This window comes from Trifolium pratense, linkage group LG2 (assembly GCF_020283565.1).
Source record: "Trifolium pratense cultivar HEN17-A07 linkage group LG2, ARS_RC_1.1, whole genome shotgun sequence".
Taxonomy (NCBI): Eukaryota; Viridiplantae; Streptophyta; class Magnoliopsida; order Fabales; family Fabaceae; genus Trifolium; species Trifolium pratense.
Window position 1 is genome coordinate 71,632,513 of NC_060060.1, and position 21,800 is coordinate 71,654,312.

General features: G+C 35.3%; 1 protein-coding gene across 1 annotated transcript; it reads left to right on the forward strand.

Moving 5' to 3' along the window:
* The first annotated feature begins 52 nt into the window (after window positions 1-52).
* LOC123905369 lies at window positions 53-4,862 on the forward strand. The gene is made up of 5 exons (XM_045954972.1): window positions 53-200; window positions 372-525; window positions 583-800; window positions 2,299-2,702; window positions 2,853-4,862. The coding sequence occupies exons 1-5, from the start codon at window positions 53-55 to the stop codon at window positions 4,860-4,862; spliced, it is 2,934 nt and encodes a 977-aa protein (XP_045810928.1).
* The last annotated feature ends 16,938 nt before the right edge of the window (window positions 4,863-21,800 follow it).

A 21,800-nucleotide genomic window follows, 5' to 3' on the forward strand; every position in this document is an offset into this window, starting at 1 on the left:
GCCCAATGCTTGGGCCAAGATTTCGGCTTCTATGGCCGAAAACAAAATAAACATGGCTTTAGAGGCCAACATGTTACAAGAAAATATGGCTGTCGAAGCCAATAGTTGTGAAAATGGCAAAGTATTGCCAGCAATCCAAAAATTGGACTGCATCTATGATGAAGAACCTTTAGGATTTGAAAAAGATCCTTCGAATTCTAGTCAAAAGATGCAAGCCTAAGATCCTTTGGAAGAGATAGATATTGAAGATGGCTCGATTAAAAGGCCAACATATATAAGTGCCAATATCCCAAAGGAGTTGCGTGATAAACTAGTCAAACTCCTCAAAGAGTTCAAAGATTATTTTGCTTGGGATTACAATGAAATGCCAGGTTTAAACAGAAATTTGGTCGAACACAGATTACCAATTCGACCAGACAAGAAACCAGTTAAACAATCACCAAGAAGATTTGCGCCAGAGATCCTATCTAAGATCAAGGAAGAAATCGAGAGGCTGCTGAGAAGTAAATTCATCAGAACTGCCAGGTATGTCGAATGGTTAGCAAATATAGTTCCTGTTATTTAGAAGAATGGTTCTCTTAGGATATGCATAGATTTTAGGGACTTAAATAATGCTACACCCAAAGACGAATATTTTATGCCTGTGGCAGAAATGCTAATAGATTCAGCAGCAGGCTTTGAGTATCTTAGTATGTTAGATGGATATTCTAGATATAATCAAATTTTTATTGCTGAGGAAGATGTGGCAAAAACAGCTTTTCGATGCCCAGGGGCCTTAGGCACCTATGAGTGTTACACAAGTGACTTCAAACACACAAGAGGGGGGGGTGAATTGAGTGATTAAAATATCAATTAAAAAGCACTTTAAAATATTTTTTTTTTGTTTTTGTTTTGATCAAATGAAAATAATTTAAGTGTAAATAAGATACAATGCAATAATTAAAAAAGGGCAGAAAGATAAAGACAAAAGAAAATAAGTTGCAGGAAATAAAGAGATGAAAGGAGTAGAAAAAGACACAAAAAATTATCCTGGTTCGACCAAAAACAAAGGGCCTACTCCAGTCCCCAAGGAAAGCACCTTGAGATTTCAATAAACCAAGCTTTTATAACAGGATAAGCTAATAACCTTTACAACCGAGAACTCTCAACACAAACAATGAGATATCACCTCCCTTGTGCAAGAGCCTCTAAACCAAGAGATATCACCTCTCTTGGAAACCTTGGGATCACACCCAATACAAAAGAAATTACAAGAATTGAAAGATTACACCAATTGTGTAGATATAACAAATTGAAACACAAATATTACAAAGTAAACTATATAGTATAAAAAGCTCTCAAATAAAATAAATTTACGTGAGTATATTATAGCAATGAGTGATTAGAATTTGAGAGTGAGAAAGAAAGAGTTTATTATGTTTCGGGTGTTTTGAAAATGTGAGAATCATGTTCAATTTATAGGCCTGGTGTGTGAATGATTTTGGAAGGGTAATGAATTCACATTATGCCATTTCTATTCATGTCGACATAGTATCAAAAACTTTTATTTGAAATGAATGGCTTGTCATAAGTTTGTCTTTTGAGAAATGGAAGATTTTGATAGAATGGTCTGGCAATAATATAGCTCTTTAAGAGTAGATATGTATGAGCACATAATCCATATATACTCTTATTTGCAAAATCGGTGCTGACACATATACAGCACATATGATATAATCAAGTTATTCAATAATCTTCCCTTTAATTCTTTTGACACACTGAAATATATTATTTCCACCGTAACCTTTTAAAATGATTTTAAAATAAATTTCTCACCACTTTTCAAAAAGAATTTTAGTAGAAAAGGATATTTGTAAAAACTATTTTGTGAGTGTGTGATTTATTTATATGAGAGCTTTTTCTACTTACACAAAGTCCCTAAAAATACATGGATCATAAAAGTAATTTTATAGTCCACGTCTTTAAGTGCCGGGAATCCTTTGACCGCTTTTTGCGTATAACATTTTTGCTTTGTCAATCATCAAAATATATATAATAATCCTGTCAAGGCACATATTCACAATGAGTGGGTAGTAATGCTTTTTGGTCTGAAAAATGCTGGAGCCACATACCAAAGAGCAATGAATTCAATTTTCCATGATTTTATAGATACATTTATGCAAGTGTATATTGATGATATTATTGTTAAGTCATCATCACAGAATGATCATTTGGTTTGTCTGAGAAAATCATTCGAAAGAATGAGAAAATATGGATTGAAAATGAATCCATTGAAATGTGCTTTTTGTGTACATGCAGGAGACTTCCTTGGTTTTGTGGTGCATAAAAAAGGCATTGAGATAAACCAAAATAAGACAAAGGCTATTTTGGAGACCAAGCCTCCAACGAACAAAAAGCAACTTCAATCCTTATTGGGGAAAATCAACTTTCTGAGGAGATTCATTTCGAATCTAAGTGGTAAGGCTCAAGCTGTTTCACCATTGCTTCGAATCAAGAAAGAAGATATTTTTACTTGGGGGCAGGATCAGCAAGAAGCATTCGATGAGATCAAGAAATACTTGTCTAATCCTCCAACTCTGATGCCTCCAATTAGGAATAAATTTATGAAGTTGTATATTTCAGCATCTGGTACAACATTAGGTAGTATGTTAGCCCAAGAGGATGAAAATGGCGAAGAAAAAGCCATTTATTATTTAAGTCGAGTCCTTAATGATGTTGAAACTAGATACACTAGTATTGAAAAGCTTTGTCTTTGTTTATATTTTTCCTGTATGAAATTGAAGCATTATATAAAGCCTATTGATGTTTATGTTTATTCTCATTATGATGTTATTAAACACATGTTGTTAAAGCCAATTTTGCATAGTCGAATTGGAAGATGGGCTTTAGCTCTTTCTGAGTATTCACTTTTATACAAGCCTTTGAAGGCCATTAAAGGGCAAATAGTGGCTGACTTTATTGTTGATCATTCAGAAATTGAATCACCCCAAAACTATGTTGGTTTGGAACCATGGATACTATATTTTGATGGGTCTAAACATCAACATGGTACAAGAATTAACATTTTAATCATTTCCCCATTAAAAATTCCTACTAAGTTTAAGTATAAGATTAATGGTATTTGTTCGAATAATGAGGCTAAATACGAAGCCTTGATAGCAGGATTGGAAATACTATTAAGCTTGGGGGCAAAAGATATAAAAGGTGATTCAGAATTAGTTTTGAAACAATTAACAAAAGAGTACAAATGTATCAAAGAACATTTAATTCGATACTTTGTCATAGCGAATACGTTATTGAAGCGTTTCGATTCGATTGACATAGAACATGTCCCTCGAATAGAGAATCAGGAAGCAAATGACTTAGCGCAGATTGCTTCAGGATACAAAGTGTCCAAAGAAAAATTGGAACAATTAGTGGAAATTAAAGAAAAATTGATTTCTAAAGAACCAATGCAGTTGGAATTGTCAATGCCAAAACTTGTGGGGGCAGATACGTCACACAAAGACGTAAATAATTTTGATTCAAAAATGGATCATGATGTTTATGATGAATTTCAAATTTTTGTCATTGACAATTTAATAAATGGTGATTGGAGAAAACCAATCATGGAGTACTTGGAAAACCCAATTGGGAATGCTCCTCGAAAAATCAAATATAGGGCATCAAATTATGTAATCATTGGAAATGAATTATTCAAAAAGACCCTCGAAGGAATATTATTAAAATGCCTTAGTGAAACTGAAGCCTATATAGCAATCTCTGATATTCATAGTGGAGCCTGTGGTTCTCACCAATCAGGTCATAAGATGAAATGGCTTTTATTTCGACAAGGCATGTATTGGCCATCCATGCTGAAAGATTGTATAGATTTTGCTAAAGGATGTCAAGAATGTCAAAAACATGCAGGAATTCAACATGTACCTGCAAGCGAATTACATTCGATAGTAAAACCTTGGCCCTTTAGAGGATGGGCTTTAGATTTAATTGGTGAAATAAGACCAGCATCGTCAAAAAATCAAAAGTACATTATAGTTGGTATTGACTATTTCACTAAATGGATCGAAGCCATACCCTTGCCTAGTGTTGAGCAGGAAGAAGTGATAAGTTTCATTCAAAACCATATCATCTACAGATTTGGAATACCTGAAACTATTACAACTGATCAAGGCTCAGTATTCACTGGTCGAAAAATGCAAGAATTTGCTAGACAAACAGGGTTTAAACTATTGACTTCGAGACCATATTATGCACAAGCAAATGGTCAAGTTGAAGCTGCCAATAAGATTATTATTGGATTAATTAGAAAACACATTGCTCAAAAGCCAAGAAATTGGAATAAGACTTTGAATCAAGTTTTATGGGCATGTAGAAATTCCCCCAAGGAATCAACGAATTCTACTCCGTTTCGATTAACATATGGTCATGATGTTGTTCTGCCTGTAGAAATCTATTTGCAATCTATTAGAATTCAAAGGCCAATGGAAATACCAACTGACCATTATTGGAGTATGATGTTTGATGAATTGGTTGATTTAGACGAAGAAAGATTAAGGGCACTTGATACTTTGACTAGACAAAAGGAACGAGTAGCAAAAGCCTATAATAAAAAGGTTAAGTCAAAAACCTTTGATGTGGGGAATTTAGTGTGGAAAGTTATTTTGCCTATGGACAAAAAAGATAGAGTTTTAGGCAAATGGTCACCAAATTGGGAAGGACCTTTTAAAATAATTCAAGTATTTTCGAATCGTGCGTACGAGATAGAAGAGTTAACTTCAGAAAAGCGAACATTGAATATAAATGGTAAGTATTTGAAAAAATATAAACCAACACTTCTAGAAGTTAATATTAGCACAGAATAAAATTCGAAATGAAAATGAAATGGCATAAGTAAAATAAAAAGTGTCATAAAAGGCAATTGTCAAGGTTACAAACCAAATAAAATAAAACCAGATAATTGTTCGAATAGTAAAAAACTAAAGAAAATCTAAGGCAAGCACTTGGATTTGAAATCTGCATAATGGTCTTTGATGAGACCAACCTCTACGCTTTGGATCTTGATAGCGTCTTCGAGGGATTTGATCTCTTCTTTGATCACAGCAGCAACACTAAAATGGGAAATACCCTCTTTTGCAGCATCTCGAATAGACTCCTGAGTGGTAGCAGCAACAGCTTCTTCAATCTTCGAGCGTTTGTTCTTTTCCTCAAGGATCTTCTGTTCTCGATCAGCAATCTCAGCTCGAAAAGATTGTATTTCCGCTTCCCACTTTGCAATGTTGTTATTGCATTCTTGAATCCCAAGACCTGGTTGCTGAACCTGTGCCTTCATTTGTTCAACCTTCGACTGGGCAGTCATAGCCTTCTCGAATAGAGCGTCATAAGCAGCTTGCATTCTTTGATGTCTTTGGGGAATTCGTTCCATTTACCAGCGAAGGGGACTTGACCGGAGTTTGATGAAGACGCCATAGAAGCTTTGGAAGAAGATAAAAAGGTTTGGATTTGAGATCTGAGATGGAAATTTTGGTTTTTTGAACTGAGAATAAGAGTTCAAGCGAGAAGTAGAAAGTTTTTTTCTGCGTTCAAGATTGAAGAAGAAGATGATTGTTGCTTCAGATCGTGTCTAGCAGTAGAGGAAGTTGGAAAAGTGTTAACTGAGGTATGAAGTTGTATTTATAGCAACTTTTTAATTAAAATTATTTTAATTAAAAAATTGGTGAATGCAAAAAGGCGTTTTTTTGCCTTTTCTAATTCAACTTCCCAAAATGACACGTGTCCCACTACTTGGAAGTGGTTGCAGAACGTGACAGTTTGTGGGAAACGAAGCGGTTACCTTTTAATTCCATGACATCATCTAATCGAATCGAAAAGTATGGGGTTTAAAACAAAGTACTTTAAAAATGCCAATCTCTTATTTCATTCGAATCATTCAAATCGAAATAGGCATTTTTGGGGGCAATTTGTTATCCCATATTTTAGCTCGAGCTAAAATATGTTTTTCATCTCTAGTTCCAAAGACATTCATTACTGAAAGGCTTGTTAAATGACTTTAAATAGTGTCAGGCTTTAAATGTCTTCAAGAACAAGAGAGATTATCTCTCTTATTTTCTCATTTAATGAAGGTTAAGGGTAATGTCTTTAAGAACAAGAGAGTTCTAATGGAAAGTATTCTTTTCTTTGTCCATTATGAGTCTACAAGATACGAAGAAATTCTCCCTTTCGAGTAAATGGCTGATTCGATTGCAGTCAAAGAATCGAAATACTTATGATTGTGGACTTGGAGTATTTTCCATCCTTCAAATGTGATTCGATTTCGACAGTTACAACGGTTCAAGGCCTTGGTTTATTTCAAATGCAAAAGGACACGTGGCAGAGGACTAGTAGTTTAACGTTAAAGTAGCAGTTACTTAGTTTTTCTATAAATAGGAGTTTGTAAGTCGAAATAAGGGTCACAATTCACTTACACAAATTCTCAAACACTCAAAGTATCCATGCTACAGCGAGAAACGAGTTACTCGAGAAAGATGTATGAATCAGTGAACCATCTTTACTTATTTGTAACATTTACATTCTAAATGCAATTTTACTTTTCCTAAATCTTTATTTTCAAAGTATTTACGTTTCTGCATTTAAATGGTTCTCTCATTCGAGTGAACTTTCTTTTCATGTTCATTTAATTTATGTTTCACACTTGTGTTTCATAAAACCTCGTTTTACAAATTACGCAACAGAAAATCTTTCAAGTTAAACACATTGTTATTGCAAATTAATGATATATTTAATGAAGAACATTCAAACCTCTTTTAATATAACGCACGAACAATTGTCCCGAGATTTACTAGTTGATCTCTCAAGTAGTTAATTTAAACTAGCGGTTGTTTACATTACCAAAAATCAGTGTAAACACCTATATTTCTACTCATATATTAATAAACGTGTCTATTTTTTATAATTTTTACACGAACTTATATTTTTACTCATTTTTTGTTTTTGATAAGTTATGAGAATAACGGGTATGAAAGCAACTTTAGAGGTACCAAGTAAGGCACACCTAAAGACCCTCATCGTCTATCATAGTCTCATAATAATATTTAATAAAAAACAAAAAAAATACAAGAGAAAAAGGAACTGGGGGGATATAAAATCAGACCGAGTAAAGTGCAGGTCAACTCAAACGGGCAGTACAAATATTTAAATAAGCACAAATGAAATCAACCTAACCGATACTAGCAGATCATCCTCAAGCAAGTCAGTGGCTGCAAGCACCAACCAAGATATGAAAATTGGCGAATGAACCGACTGCCAACACGGACTGATTCACCTTCCAACAGCCCCTTGTGATTAATCACAACAAGCATTCAAGACTCTTTCGAGCCAAACAGTCCCCTGATCAACTCGAGAGAGTGACAGGGATACAATAGAGACAATATGAGACCTTGCTATCAAACTCGTGTCTTGTTGAAAATCCAAAACAACCCAGAACCAATCGAAAGTCAGATCAAGGGATAATCAATCAACGGGATTGAGCACCACGAATACAATAATCCCAACAAAATCAGTGAACCCTTTAGCACGACTAATACTAACGACTACCACCGTCAACATGGAGTATTTACGCACTAAGCCCTTTCGAACTTTATGAAGCCAAATCAGTCTTGAAGGATCCGGATCATGAGAAGCAATAAAAAAACAAAACAACGCATAAATATTGGATTGAAAAGCATATTTCCCTTGGACCAATGCATACAAACACTAGAAATTTTTCACTGTTCATCAATGTTTTCTTACCGATGCTTTGTCTTCTCAGGTGGTGCAACATAAAATAATTCTTATGTTATTCTGGATGAGACCACCATTACGGAAACAAATGTGAGACTTAGAAATATCCCACATTGAAGAAGATATCTACCACCATCGTTGACTGGTAATCACCGGTATTAATTAGCAATCGCCGGACAGAGCTGGTCGCCACCTTCGACTGCCAGAGAAACGCAACCCGAAGATCAAGATAGGGTGGTGCGGGTGGCTATCACTGGCCATCGCACATCCCAAAGCAGCGTCTACATCTTAGACGGATCGGTTGGAGTGATCAGAGGAAAGGCGATGCGAGTGGAGAGAAGAAGGGCGGTAGTGACTCTGGTGATGTGAGGAAGAGGGAGAGAGATGTTGGACGGCGGTGGTTGAGGCAACCAAAGGAAGAAGAGGGTCGCGGCCGGTGGAACCCTAGGAGAGCAGGAAGCATATTTCTAATCATGTATTAATATGTATTCCTACTTTTTTATAATCTCTGCGCGGGACTATATTTGTCCTTGGTTGTCCTTTGCAAGAGTTCTTGTAAAAAAGGACAGAGAAAAATTTCAAGAGGGAGCTATATTTAGGAAGGATGCAGTAATTTATATGGGGACTTATATTTCTACTTATATATATTAATTAAGACAACTGTCTATTTTCTATAATTGTAGAAATATTCTAGCTTCTAATCTTCTGAACTCTGATGTTAAGTTCATTATGAGGCAAGCAAATGAAGTTGCTCATAGGCTTGCCGGGACGGCTACATCTCTAGCTAGTTTCCATAATTTTATCTTTATACCATCTTGTATTTACAACATTATTATTAATGAAATGAGATAAACATTTTTCTGTAAAAAAAAATAAACGAGGACCTATATTTCTAATAATGTATAATACACATGCTTATATAATCACTACACAGACCAATATTTTTACGCGAACAAATATTTATACTTATATATTAATATACGTGCCGATTATTTTGTAGGGCTGAAATATGCCACTTTTTTATATTACGCAGAACTATATTTCTACTATATTAGTGCCAATTTTTTATATAATTTTGGCTAAATTGCAGTTTTGGCCCCCCACGTTTCATAATTGTGTGATTTTGGCCCCCAACGTTTCACATGTGCGATTTTTACCCCCCACATTTCATAATTGTGCGATTTTGGCCCCCCACGTTTCACATGTGCGATTTTGGCCCCCCACGTTTCATGTTTGTGCGATTTTGGCCCCCATGTTTGCCCCCTTTTGCATTTCTTGGTCCCCGTTGACTATTTTGACCAAAAATTGCTGACATTAAATATTTTTGACACGTGTCTTAATTGTATTGACCAACCAAAATTTATTTTTTTTAAAAATTAAAAAAGGTCACGTGACTTTTTTTTGGGGGTTAATTATTATTTTTTTAACAAAATAGGTGCAAAAAATGGAACCAAAATCTCATCTTCTTCTCCATCAGTAAAACAATCTCTTCTTCTCCGTTGTCAGCATAAAATAATAACTAACCCTGCCAAAAAAAAGTCACGTGACCTTTCTTAATTTTTTTTTTAAAAAGATAATAATAATAAATTTTGGTTGGCCAATACAATTAAGACATGTGTCAAAAATATTCCATGTTAGCAATTTTTGGTCAAAATAGTCGACGGGGACCAAGAAATGCAAAAGGGGGCAAACGTGGGGGGCCAAAATCGCACATGTGAAACGTGGGGGGCCAAAATCGCACAATTATGAAACGTGGGGGGCCAAAATCGCACACTGAAACATGGGGGGCCAAAATCGCACAATTATGAAACGTGGGGGGCCAAAACTGCAATTTAGCCTATAATTTTTTAGCTGCTTGGTCATTGTTGAAAAATTGCCGCCTTCCAATTTTTAGACCTACATTTATATTGATGTATGCTAGATGCTCTTAATATCTAGATGCTCTTAATTTATTCAAAAAAAAATGATGACCTATATTTCTAATTATATATTATATAATAATGTACATGTCTATTTTTTTATAACTTCTACGCGGAAATTTCCACTCATGAAAAATCTCAAAAGGGTTTTATATGTAGGAACGGATGTAGTAAGTTTTTATGTATTATTATAAGTTTGTCAACATACTTTATGAATAAATAGCTTATAAAAATATAGTTTTTGTTAGTGAGAACTTATAAATTAACATAAAAACTTATTCATTTTCATATAAGCTCAAAAATAAGCTATTTCAAATGGTCCTAAATTCAATATAAATTTAATTATAGATTAACAATATCCTTTTATATAATTTTACATTTACTAGACGATTTACCCGTGCGATGCACGGGCATTATGCGTTGTTTTATAATGAAGCGTCAAAACATTATTTGTATAAATAGTAAATTAATAATTGAAACAATAGATGTTATCAAAATAATATTAACAATAAAACTTAATTAAAAATTATATTAACAATATGAATTATATTTGTATTTGCATTTCAAACAATTTATTTGTAGTGTTTCGTAAATATCATACAAAGTCCCACTACAGAAATATCACAAATTAGAGAATAAGAATGCAAAGAAGAAAATAAATATTGAATATAAAAGGGAAAGAAATGAAGAAATAAGGATGAGAAAGAGGGTTGGCTTTAAAATGGTCACTATACAACGACTATGATGAAGTGTTAAAATAGAATAAAGAAAATCAAAATCTATATATACTTGCAAAATCAACAATATAGTCTCACTCGTTGAATACGAAGAAAAAAAAAGATAAAATAAAATCACAAAATTTCAAAAACATATTATTCTTCTACAACACTAATAACCCTTCCAAATAGAAATTTCACATGCCCATATATATAGTGGGAATGTCAATGAAAAGACTTGACCCTAAAAAAAACATTAAAAGAGGTGATTGTTTCACCTTTCATAACAATTTCAACGGTAAGTAGTGAGGCCAGCATTATTTTTTTGCATTGAGTGAGGCAGGCATTTTAGTAATAATCCATTATAATGATTTATTGCATTTATGGTATGAATTAAAACATTCCACTTACTATCTAACTCTTGATTTATCCACAAAAAAATAAATAATCTAAAGACTATGATTGGTTGATACAATTAAGGCTATGATTAATGGTAGAAGAACTATATTTAAGATTTATATATATATATATATATATATACTCCCTCCGGTCCTTTTTATAAGGAACACTTAGGGCAAAAAATTTGGTTATTTTTATAAGAAACTTTGACCAATTTTCAAATGTTTTAAATGTTCAATTTCACTTATGCCTTATTTATTATGAGAGAGAATTTAAAAATAAGTAAGTTAGTTGAATAAAGAGTAATTAAATAAGGGTATATATGGAATAAATTTAAATTTATAAGAGTATTAAATGAAAATAACTAATTAAATGTGCTTCATTGGTCTGTGTGATTTTTTCAAAGTGTTCCTTATAAAAAGGACCGGAGGGAGTATATATAGATAGATAAGCTACTTAAACTGTTAATTTTCTCAAACATTTCAGTCCATTTATCAACTACTATATCAGTCATCAACTATCAACTATCAAATTATAAATGTTGAACTATTAATCATCAAATAACTTATTTGTTTCGAAACCCGTCTACCTCTTGTATTTTTCTGGTAATACTCCCTTTTATGTTGTTGTTGCTGTCCGACCTTTATTAGCCAGCCACAAAGGAACCTAAAAGGTTTCAAATTAATCAACGGTGGGAAAGGAAAAAAAAAAATGGAACATGCTATAATATATAAGTTATGAATTTCAATTCAATGATACATCTTAGCTACTCCCTCCGGCCACAATTATAAGCAAAATTACATTTTTTTAGATTTATTAAATTAGTTAATGTGTCTGGACTATTTCATGAATCTAAAAAGTGCAATTTTGCTTATAATTATGGCCGGATGGAGTATATAACATGATTTCGGAATGTATACAATCCGAATTTAAGCTTCTTTGGAATCTAGTTTCCGAACTCAAATGAATTTCGGATTGTAGAATCCATAGTATACTAGCCCCAAAATTAGGGGTATTTTGGGGGTCTGAAATCAACAAGGAGGGCCTAAAAAGCAATTTTCAAAGATTTCTCTTTTTCCTTCATTATGGGCCTGATGAGGCTACGCCCAATTTGATTTCTATCTTCGTTCACTTTCTCCCCTACCCCCTAGCAATTTGGAAAATGTTTTTCGAATTTTTTATAGTGTAAATTTTACACTAGAAAAATAGTTCGGAACGTATTTTCCGAATTTTTTTGCGCGCTAGGGGAGTAGTCGAGAAAGTGATTGGGTGGGATAAGAAAATTTCTCTTAGTTTGTCATTCACACCGGCCCATTACAGTCACACTAACACACAAATAATAATAATAATAATAATAATAATAATAATAATAATAATAATAACAAAAAATAATAATACCATAAAAAATAATAATAATAATAATAATAATATGGTCAGTTTATTTTATGAAAATGTTATCTATTCTTTGTTTTCTAAAATTTGTATTAATTTTACTTGCTAACGAGGAGATACTACACATTGGAAATTAACAATATATTCATTTTTTGAAAACATTGAGATGAACAATTATATGCATTTAAATGGGGCTAAAGAGAGAAAAAAGAAAAAAAAAATTCTGACTTTAAATGGGGCTCCCGCAGTGGGCGGTGGGATTGGTCCCATTGGATTAGTCGGTCCTAAAGCCGGATATCAAGTTTTTTAAAAAAAAAAAACAATTATACGCTTTTTTTTGAAACCACTGAAAATGCCAAAATTATTTATTATTGGCTTAAATGCAGTTTTACCCCCCTATTTTTAAAAATGCGGAATTTTACCCCCTATTTTAAAATGCGAAATTTTACCCCCTATTTTATAATTTGTTGGATTTTGCCCCCCACCAAAATTCTGCACAAAATCTGCTTCTAATCCTCAAGTTCAAAGTTTCGCACATAATTCAATTTGAATCAACAATTCACAAAATTGATACCAAAATGACCGTAATCGAGTTAGCTTTCCATAAAATCAAACCCCACTAAATTTGGAGATACAAAGAGAGATTAATTACCATTTTAGTGATGGTCTGTCCAATTACTAATTCTGCAGAAATCTACTTGTGACCTTCAAATTCAACATAGTGTACCGAACGCATCATAACTCCAAATTCGACGAAATTGAAATGCCAACAAGGGTAATTTCGTTAGCTTTCTGTACATGTAAATACTATTCAAAAATGAGCTACAGGGTGAAAGGCATGACGAAAATACCAGTAGTAGTTTCATACGATAATTAATTTGGACAGAGCTTCGCTAAAACGGTAATTAATCTCTCTCTGTAACTCCAAATTTAGTGGAGTTTGATTATGTGGAAAACTAACTCGATTGCGGTCGTATCGGTACCCGTTTGGTGAATTATTGATCCAAATTGAGTTCTGTGAAAAACTTTGAACTTGAGGCTCAGAAGCAGATTTTGTGCAGAATTTTGGTGGAGGGACAAAATCCAACAAATTATAAAATAGGGGGTAAAATTCCGCATTTTAAAATAGAGGAGGTAAAATTCCGCATTTTTCAAAACAGGAGGATAAAACTGCATTTAAACCTTTATTATTTGATGATGGTTTAAGAATTAAATGTCATGATGCCCACTCAAAGATTAATCTTATAGCAGGTTCCAAGGACCTAACAATGTGGGGGGGATAGTTTAGGGTGTTTATTTGAATTCAAATATCCTAATTATGATGGGTTAGCTAAAAAAAATAGAGGGTGTTTTTAAGTAAATACTTAGACTATTTATTTACATTGAAAATGATATTTCCATTACACTAGAACATCGATCCGTGCGGTGCACGGGTCTAATTAGCCGTAAGATATGTAATTATAAATTACGATATGATAATTGCAATAATATAAGGTATATGAAAATTTTTGAATAACATTAAACGATAGTTCAACAATAATTTCGGATAAATATTCATATAAAGGAAGGTATATTACAGAAGACTTCCTTATAGACCACGTTCGAATTCTTAGTCGTATCTTCGCCATCATCGTCGATGATCAATATTTGTAATCCTTCTCTAGAAGTAACTCTTGAAATCGCAACATACAGCTGACCATGTGAAAACACTAGCGACGGAAGATATATCCCAACATGCTTTAAAGATTGTCCCCGGCTGTTATTAATAGTCATCGCAAAAGAAATCATTAAACGAAATTGTCTCCGTTGAAATTTAAAAGGAATTCGTATGTCAGATGGTGTTAGAGAAAATCTAGGTATGAAAAACAAATCACCAATATTACTTCCTGAAATAATTTTTCCTTCAAGAACACGTTTTCCCAATCTTGTAATAATAAGTCTTGTTCCATTGCATAATGTAACGACCCATTTTTCGTATTCGTATATTTTATTAAATGTTATTTTATTTATTAATTGGCTTTTATTATTTTAGTGAGCGGCGAATAATTATTTAGCCGAGCGTAAGTTATTAGACGCGAGAACCTTTGTTTTGGGCTTAATGGGCGTGAGAGGCCATTTGGGCCTAAGCCACTTGGGCTTGGTTCATGACTTTTAGGGAGAGGTATTTAAGGAAACCTTGTCATGAGACTTAGCTCATTTCATGACTTTTGTCTTAGAAGCAAGAATAGAGCAAGGGCTAGGGTTTGATCAAGAGAGAAAGCTTGAGCAAGAGAAGGCTTGGATCATCATCTTTGCTTAAGGTAAGAGATTAGAATTCATGATTCTTGAGTGGCAAGGAGAGGGGAGATTGTCTATGTCTCCATTCCCGAACTCTCCCACTCAATTTCTTTTAGACTTTTGATTAAGCTTTTGTATGTGAGTGTGATGTTCTTCATCATCACTTTGTATGTGTTAATCACTAGCTTGATTTCATGAAAAATATGCATGTGTTTGGATCATGTTGAAAAAGTTTACGAAAGTTGCTTAAAACCCAAGAAATTGGCATGATTTTGATTGTTTGAGGTATTTGGATGTTTGGAAGGGATGATTAATGTTCCTTGATACCATATATGCTTGAAATAGTTGTTTATAAGAATTTATAACATGTTTGAGTGAATTTTTGAGTTGATTCAATGTTAAACCGCCTTATTAAAACTCAAGAACAGATATTTTTCTGGTATAGTTCGCTAAGCGACCAGGAGTTCGCTGAAGCTCGCCAATGCTCGCCATGAGCAGGTGATTTCCTGGTGATGTTCGCGTAGGCTCGCTAAGCCTTCGCTCAGCGAATAGTTCGTTGAAGCTCGCCAATGCTCGCCATGAGCAGGTGACTTCCTGGATCGTGGTTCGCCATGTCTCGCTGAGGCTTCGCTTAGCGAAGGCCTCTGTGACAGCAATTTTTGTTAAAGTTTGTAAGTGTTGTTGGGTTTTTGTATATTGGCTACATTTTGCAAAAACATATTTTAGCCAAGTGTTGAGACAAGTGTGCTGACCCCAAGTGTTGTGACAAATGTTGTGACACTTTGGAACAACACCTGACTCTGTTCTGCGCGCGCCAGCTGGATGGTATTATTTTCTACTCAATCTTTTGAAGATCTGTTTGAAGAATTTGTTCAAGGTTTCTTACAGAGGAAGGCGCACGTGTTTAATGTGTTTCATGAGGCAGCTAAACCCTAGTTTTATTTTCCAAAAGAATTATATTTTTGGAAAATATATTTTTGCGGTTTCAAAAATATAACTATTGTTTTCAAAAATATATCACTGCTGCCGTAATTCTAGAAGCCCTAATTTTGTCTTGAAGCCCAAGTCGTTCTACTACTATAAATACGAAGGCAAGCATAAGGTTTCAAGCATCTAAAATCGTGTTCTTACAAAGCGTGTGTTTTAGGGATTTTAGAGTGTTAATTGTGAGCCTATCTTGTGTCTCATTGATGCAAGCTTAGGACCTGAGTGTTATTGAGTTGTAAGTGTGAACTTCTCCTAAGCTTTGAAGTACGGAGATTGTTCTATTGTGTTGTGTGGTTTACTCGCAAGCTTTTAAGCAAGAGTGAATCCTAGTTTCTTAGGAGTGTGTCTCCACCTGTGGTGATCGTGAAATTGAATAGCAGCGCTGTCTGTGTTGCTAAGGTGGGAATTGGGACGGGGTCTCATATCTAGGAGTTCCTAGGTAGAAGGGTCATTGGGTAGTGATTAAGTGAGAAGTTGTAAACGGGTGAGTTTAGCTTCGAAGTAATACTGCTGATAGTGGACTTCATTCCTGGATTGGTATCCCCCAGAGTAGGCTTTAGGCTGAACTGGGTTAACAACTCTCGTGTGTTATTTACTTTACTGTTTGTATTGTTTTATGTTATTTGCTCTGTTTATAGACAAGTGTTGGCGCACCGGTGACAACATCTGTCTACAACAGACAAGTGTTGCTACACCTTGAGCAACACCTGTCCACTGTGTGCCAGGAATTACAATTGGCATCAGAGCAGGCACCCTGTTCTGAATTTTAGGGTGAGCTCCAGGGAAATCGTTTCTGGCAAGGATGGACAAAGAAGGAGGTTTTGTTACCAGACCACCTCTCTTGGTTGGCGCTTCAAACTATGACTATTGGAAGTCCCGCATGATGGCCTTCCTAAAACAAATTGATAGCAAGACATGGAAGGCAATTCTGAGAGGATGGACTCCACCTGTGAAGATGGACAAAGATGGTAAACCAACTCTTGAGTTGAAATCTGCTGAAGAATGGTCCAAAGAAGAAGATGAGCTTGCTCTTGCAAACTCAAAAGCATTATATGCGCTATATAATGGTGTTGACAAGCACATATTCAGACTCATCAAAAAGTGTGTTTGTGCTAAGGAAGCTTGGACAATTCTTGAGACTGTTCATGAAGGTACTTCTAAAGTGAAGATGTCGAAGCTACAACTCCTAACAACTAAGTTTGAGAATCTAAGAATGAATGATGATGAAACCATTCAGGATTTTCACATGACCATACTTGATTTTGACAATCAATTTGATGCCTTGGGTGAAAAGATATCTGAAGAAAAGCTGGTAAGAAAAATGCTCAGGTCTCTACCTAAGAAGTTTGACATGAAAGTCACAGCTATAGAAGAAGCAAAGGATATCACAGATATGAAGCTAGATGAACTGGTGGGTTCACTACAAACCTATGAGGTAGCCACAAATGAAAAGATGGATAAGAAAAACAAAAGTATTGCTTTTGTTTCAAATGCTGAGGAAGAAGATCAACTGAGTGACACAGAATCTGAACAAAGCATCTCTGATGCAATGGTTCTTTTGGGAAAACAATTCAATAAGGTGCTAAAGAGAATGGACAAACGCTCTAAGACAGGTGCAGCTGACATTGGTCGCAACACTTACAGGAATTTCAGAAAACCTGTAACAGATGAGAAATCAGCTCCAAATAAAGGTGTTCAATGCCATGAATGTGAGGGGTTTGGTCACATCAGAAGTGAATGTGGAACCTTTCTGAAGAAACAAAAGAAGGGGTTAACTGTAACTTGGTCAGATGAAGATTCTGAAGGAGAAGCCGATACTGCAAAAGCTATACATGTATTGACAAGTGTTTGCACATCTGACACTGAATCATGTGAAGAAGAACTAACCTTTGATGAGCTTGCTGAATCATATAAAAAGCTGTGTCTGAAGAGTGCAGAAGTCTGCAGAGTCTCTGAAGAGCAAAAAGAGACAATCACTAAGTTGCAAACTGAGAAAGCTGCTAATTTGTCAAGAATCTCTGAATTTGGTACTAAATGGGAAGATAGTTTAAAGATCATTGAGCAACAGAAGGCAACTATCATCAACTTAGAAGCTGACAAGATCAAACAACTGACTGAGATAGCCCATCTGAATGAAGAGGTAACTGAACTAAACTCTCATCTTGAGAATTTAAAGAAGCATGTTCTTAGGCTATTCAAAGGAAGTGATCTAGATGAAATCCTGGAAACTCTGCCTGCTCCTAGTAGATCCAAAACAGGCATTGGGTATGAATACAAAAATGTTAATAGGATTATGGATTACAACAAAGAAGGGAAATATATGCCTGAGACAAGTAAACAACCTTCTCCAAAAATGCATGACAGGATGTCGCCACATCTGGCTCCTAGACAGCAGAGACAAGTGTCACCACATGTGGCACCACATCAGCAAAGATGGCAGAGACCTAGATTTATACCTAGACCTAGAAGCAGGTACCACTTATGGAGATGTCACCACTGTGGAAGAAAGGGACACATAAGGCCTTACTGCTACAAATTGTATGGTTATCCAAGTGAAGTTCCTCAAGAGTCTGATCCATCCATTACTAAAACAAGGATGGAATGGAAGCAAAAAGATGATGCAATCAATACCAAGGAGTATACAGCTGAAAGCAGTGGGAAAAGTTTGATTGCCCATACGTCTCTCAGAGCCTCATCAAAAGAAGATTGGTACTTTGATAGTGGTTGTTCTAGACACATGACTGGTGTTGAAAAATATTTAAAGGAAGTAAAATCCTATGCCACAAGTTTTGTGACATTTGGAGATGGAGCAAAGGGGGAAATCAAAGGTATTGGAAGACTGATTGACCATGGTCTACCAAAACTTGAAAATGTTCTCCTTGTAAAAGGACTAACTGCCAATCTAATCAGTATAAGCCAACTATGTGATCAAGGCATGAAAGTCAACTTTACAAAAAATGAATGTCTGGTCAGCAATAATGAAGGAGACATCCTTATGAGGGGTGTTAGATCAAAAGACAACTGCTACTTTTGGATCCCTCTTGAAGAAGGTAATGTATCTACATGTCTCTTAACTAAAAATGAAGAGGTTAAGCTGTGGCATCAAAAATTAGGACACCTTAACCTGAAGAGCATGAAGAGAGTCATATCAGAAGAAGCTGTCAGAGGACTACCAATCTTACAGATACAGGAAGGCAATATCTGTGGTGAATGTCAGATTGGGAAGCAAACCAAAGTGTCGCACCAAAAGTTGCAACACTTGTCCACCTCTAGAGTTCTTGAGTTACTACATATGGATCTGATGGGTCCCATACAAGTTGAGAGTCTTGGAGGTAAGAAATATGTTCTTGTTATTGTTGATGACTTCTCTAGGTATACTTGGGTGAATTTCATTAGGGAAAAATCTGAGACTTTTGAAGAATTCAAAAATCTTTGTGTACAACTTCAAAAAGAGAAAGACTGTGGTATTGTAAGAATCAGAAGTGACCATGGTAAGGAATTTGAAAACTCTAAATTTGCTGATTTTTGTGCTGCTGGAGGAATAATTCATGAATTCTCTTCACCAATTACACCTCAACAAAATGGTGTGGTTGAAAGAAAGAATAGAACCTTACAGGAATCTGCTAGAGTAATGTTGCATGCCAAAAATGTTCCTTACAAGTTCTGGGCTGAAGCCATGAATACAGCATGTTACATTCACAATAGAGTAACATTAAGGAAAGGTACTGCTACAACATTGTATGAACTATGGAAGAATAGGAAGCCTACTGTGAAGTACTTCCATGTGTTTGGGTCAAAATGTTATATTTTAGCAGATAGAGAACCTAGGAGAAAATTGGATCCCAAAAGTGATGAGGGGATATTTTTAGGTTACTCAACCAACAGCAGAGCGTACAGGGTTTTTAACTCCAGAACAAGAACTATGATGGAATCAATTAATGTTGTTGTTGATGACAGTGATACAACAAGTGCAGATCCAGCTGAAGAGACAGATGTCATAACACCTGTCCCAACACCTGATGATGATCAAACTGAACCTGAACCTGATCAACATTCTGAGTCTACTACAGAGGTTCCTAGACCAAACAAGGGACCATCTACTAGAACACAGAAGAATCATCCTCTGGAACTTGTCATTGGAAATCCAAATCAAGGAATTGCAACAAGAAGATCAAAAGAAGCAATCTCCAATTCATGTTTCATATCAAAGATTGAACCAAAGAATGTTAAGGAAGCTTTGACTGATGAATACTGGATCAATGCTATGCAGGATGAACTAACTCAGTTCAAAAGAAGTGAGGTATGGGATCTAGTACCTAGACCAGATGGTATAAATGTTATTGGTACAAAGTGGGTGTACAAGAACAAAACTGATGAAAATGGTGATATTACTAGAAATAAAGCCAGACTTGTAGCACAAGGTTACACCCAGATAGAAGGAGTAGATTTTGATGAGACTTTTGCTCCAGTTGCTCGCTTGGAGTCCATAAGATTACTCTTGGCTGTGGCATGCATTTTGAAATTCAAGCTATATCAAATGGATGTAAAAAGTGCATTCCTAAATGGCTATCTAAATGAAGAGGTATATGTTGAGCAACCAAAAGGGTTTGTAGATCCAAGCTTTCCTAACCATGTTTACAAACTAAAGAAAGCACTCTATGGATTGAAACAAGCCCCTAGAGCATGGTATGAAAGACTGACTGAATTCCTTGTCAGCCATGGATACAAGAAGGGTGGTAATGATAAAACCCTGTTTGTTAGAGAAGAGAAAGGGAAGCTAATGATAGCTCAGATATATGTGGATGATATTGTATTTGGTGGAATGTCGCGACAAATGGTGGAACACTTTGTGCATCAAATGCAATCTGAATTTGAAATGAGTCTTGTAGGTGAGCTAACTTATTTTTTAGGTCTTCAGGTCAAACAAATGGAAGACACCATATTTATCTCTCAAGAAAAATATGCAAGAAACATTGTGAAGAAATTTGGAATGGAAGGTGGAAGTCACAAAAGGACACCTGCACCTACACACTTAAAGCTTACCAAAGATGAGAAAGGGGTTGATGTGGATCAAAGTCTCTATAGAAGTATGATTGAGAGCTTATTATATCTCACAGCTAGCAGGCCTGATATCATGTTTGCAGTTGGTGTTTGTGCAAGATATCAATCTGAACCCAAGATGAGTCATCTGACTCAAGTAAAGAGGATCTTCAAATATGTCAATGGAACATGTGGCTATGGAATTTTATACTCTCATGGTAATGATTCTACCTTAATTGGATATTGTGATGCAGATTGGGCTGGAAGTGCTGATGATAGAAAGAGCACCTCTGGTGCATGTTTCTTCTTAGGAAACAATCTAGTATCTTGGTTTAGTAAGAAGCAAAATAGTGTGTCTCTATCAACAGCTGAGGCAGAATATATAGCAGCTGGAAGTAGTTGCTCACAATTGTTATGGATGAGACAAATGTTGAAAGAGTATAGTGTGGAGCAAGGTGTCATGACACTCTACTGTGACAATCTTAGTGCTATAAACATTTCTAAAAATCCTATTCAACATAGTAGGACTAAGCACATTGACATACGTCATCATTTTATAAGAGAGCTTGTAGAAGAAAAAATTGTTACACTTGAGCACATTGCATCGGAAGAACAATTAGCAGACATTTTTACTAAAGCGTTGGATGCAAGTCAATTTGAAAATTTAAGAGGCAAACTTGGAATTTGCCTTTTTGAAGACAAATAGCAGTTACAGCATGCAATGCGTGTAACTACCTCTCTTCACTTAAAGTTACACGCTAATCAAGGAAGTTTTCATTCAACTTCCCACAACCTCCATCAACCACAATCATTACTTTTCATCTATTCTCTCTCTCACGCTCAAAACCGATCCAACTTCTCCATCAACACTTCTCCAATTTCTGCTCCTTTCAGATACTCTTACTCAACAATCATGTCTGATTCTGTCAAATCTTCACCAAGCAAGACAAATGCTGCTCCGTCGACACAAAAAGAAGTAATCAACGCTATTCCTCTTAACTCCATTCCTTTCACAAGTCCAAAGATGCGAAGAAAGTCAGTTGCGAAGAAGGAACGGTCATCACGAGCGAATCCTTCATCTCCCTCCGCGTCAATTAAGAAAACGAAGAAGAAGAGCAAGAAATCGCGAACTGAATCAAGAAGGGCCTATACAATGTCTGAACTGTATAATGATCCATTGCCATCAAGTGATGTTCTTACACCTATCGTTGATGCTAGAGAGGACGATGTTGACACATCTGGTAAGAATTCACTTAATCAAAACTCTGATGTTCCAAATCCTGGTGAAACCCTA

Bases quoted from the DNA above. Each gene is read 5' to 3' on its own strand.
- LOC123905369 (XM_045954972.1), top strand. From the start codon at position 53: ATGGCTTTAGAGGCCAACATGTTACAAGAAAATATGGCTGTCGAAGCC. The intron at 201-371 runs GTCAAAAGATGC...ATGAAATGCCAG, and splicing joins AAAAGATCCTTCGAATTCTA to GTTTAAACAGAAATTTGGTC. The intron at 2,703-2,852 runs GTCCTTAATGAT...ATGTTGTTAAAG, and splicing joins CCATTTATTATTTAAGTCGA to CCAATTTTGCATAGTCGAAT.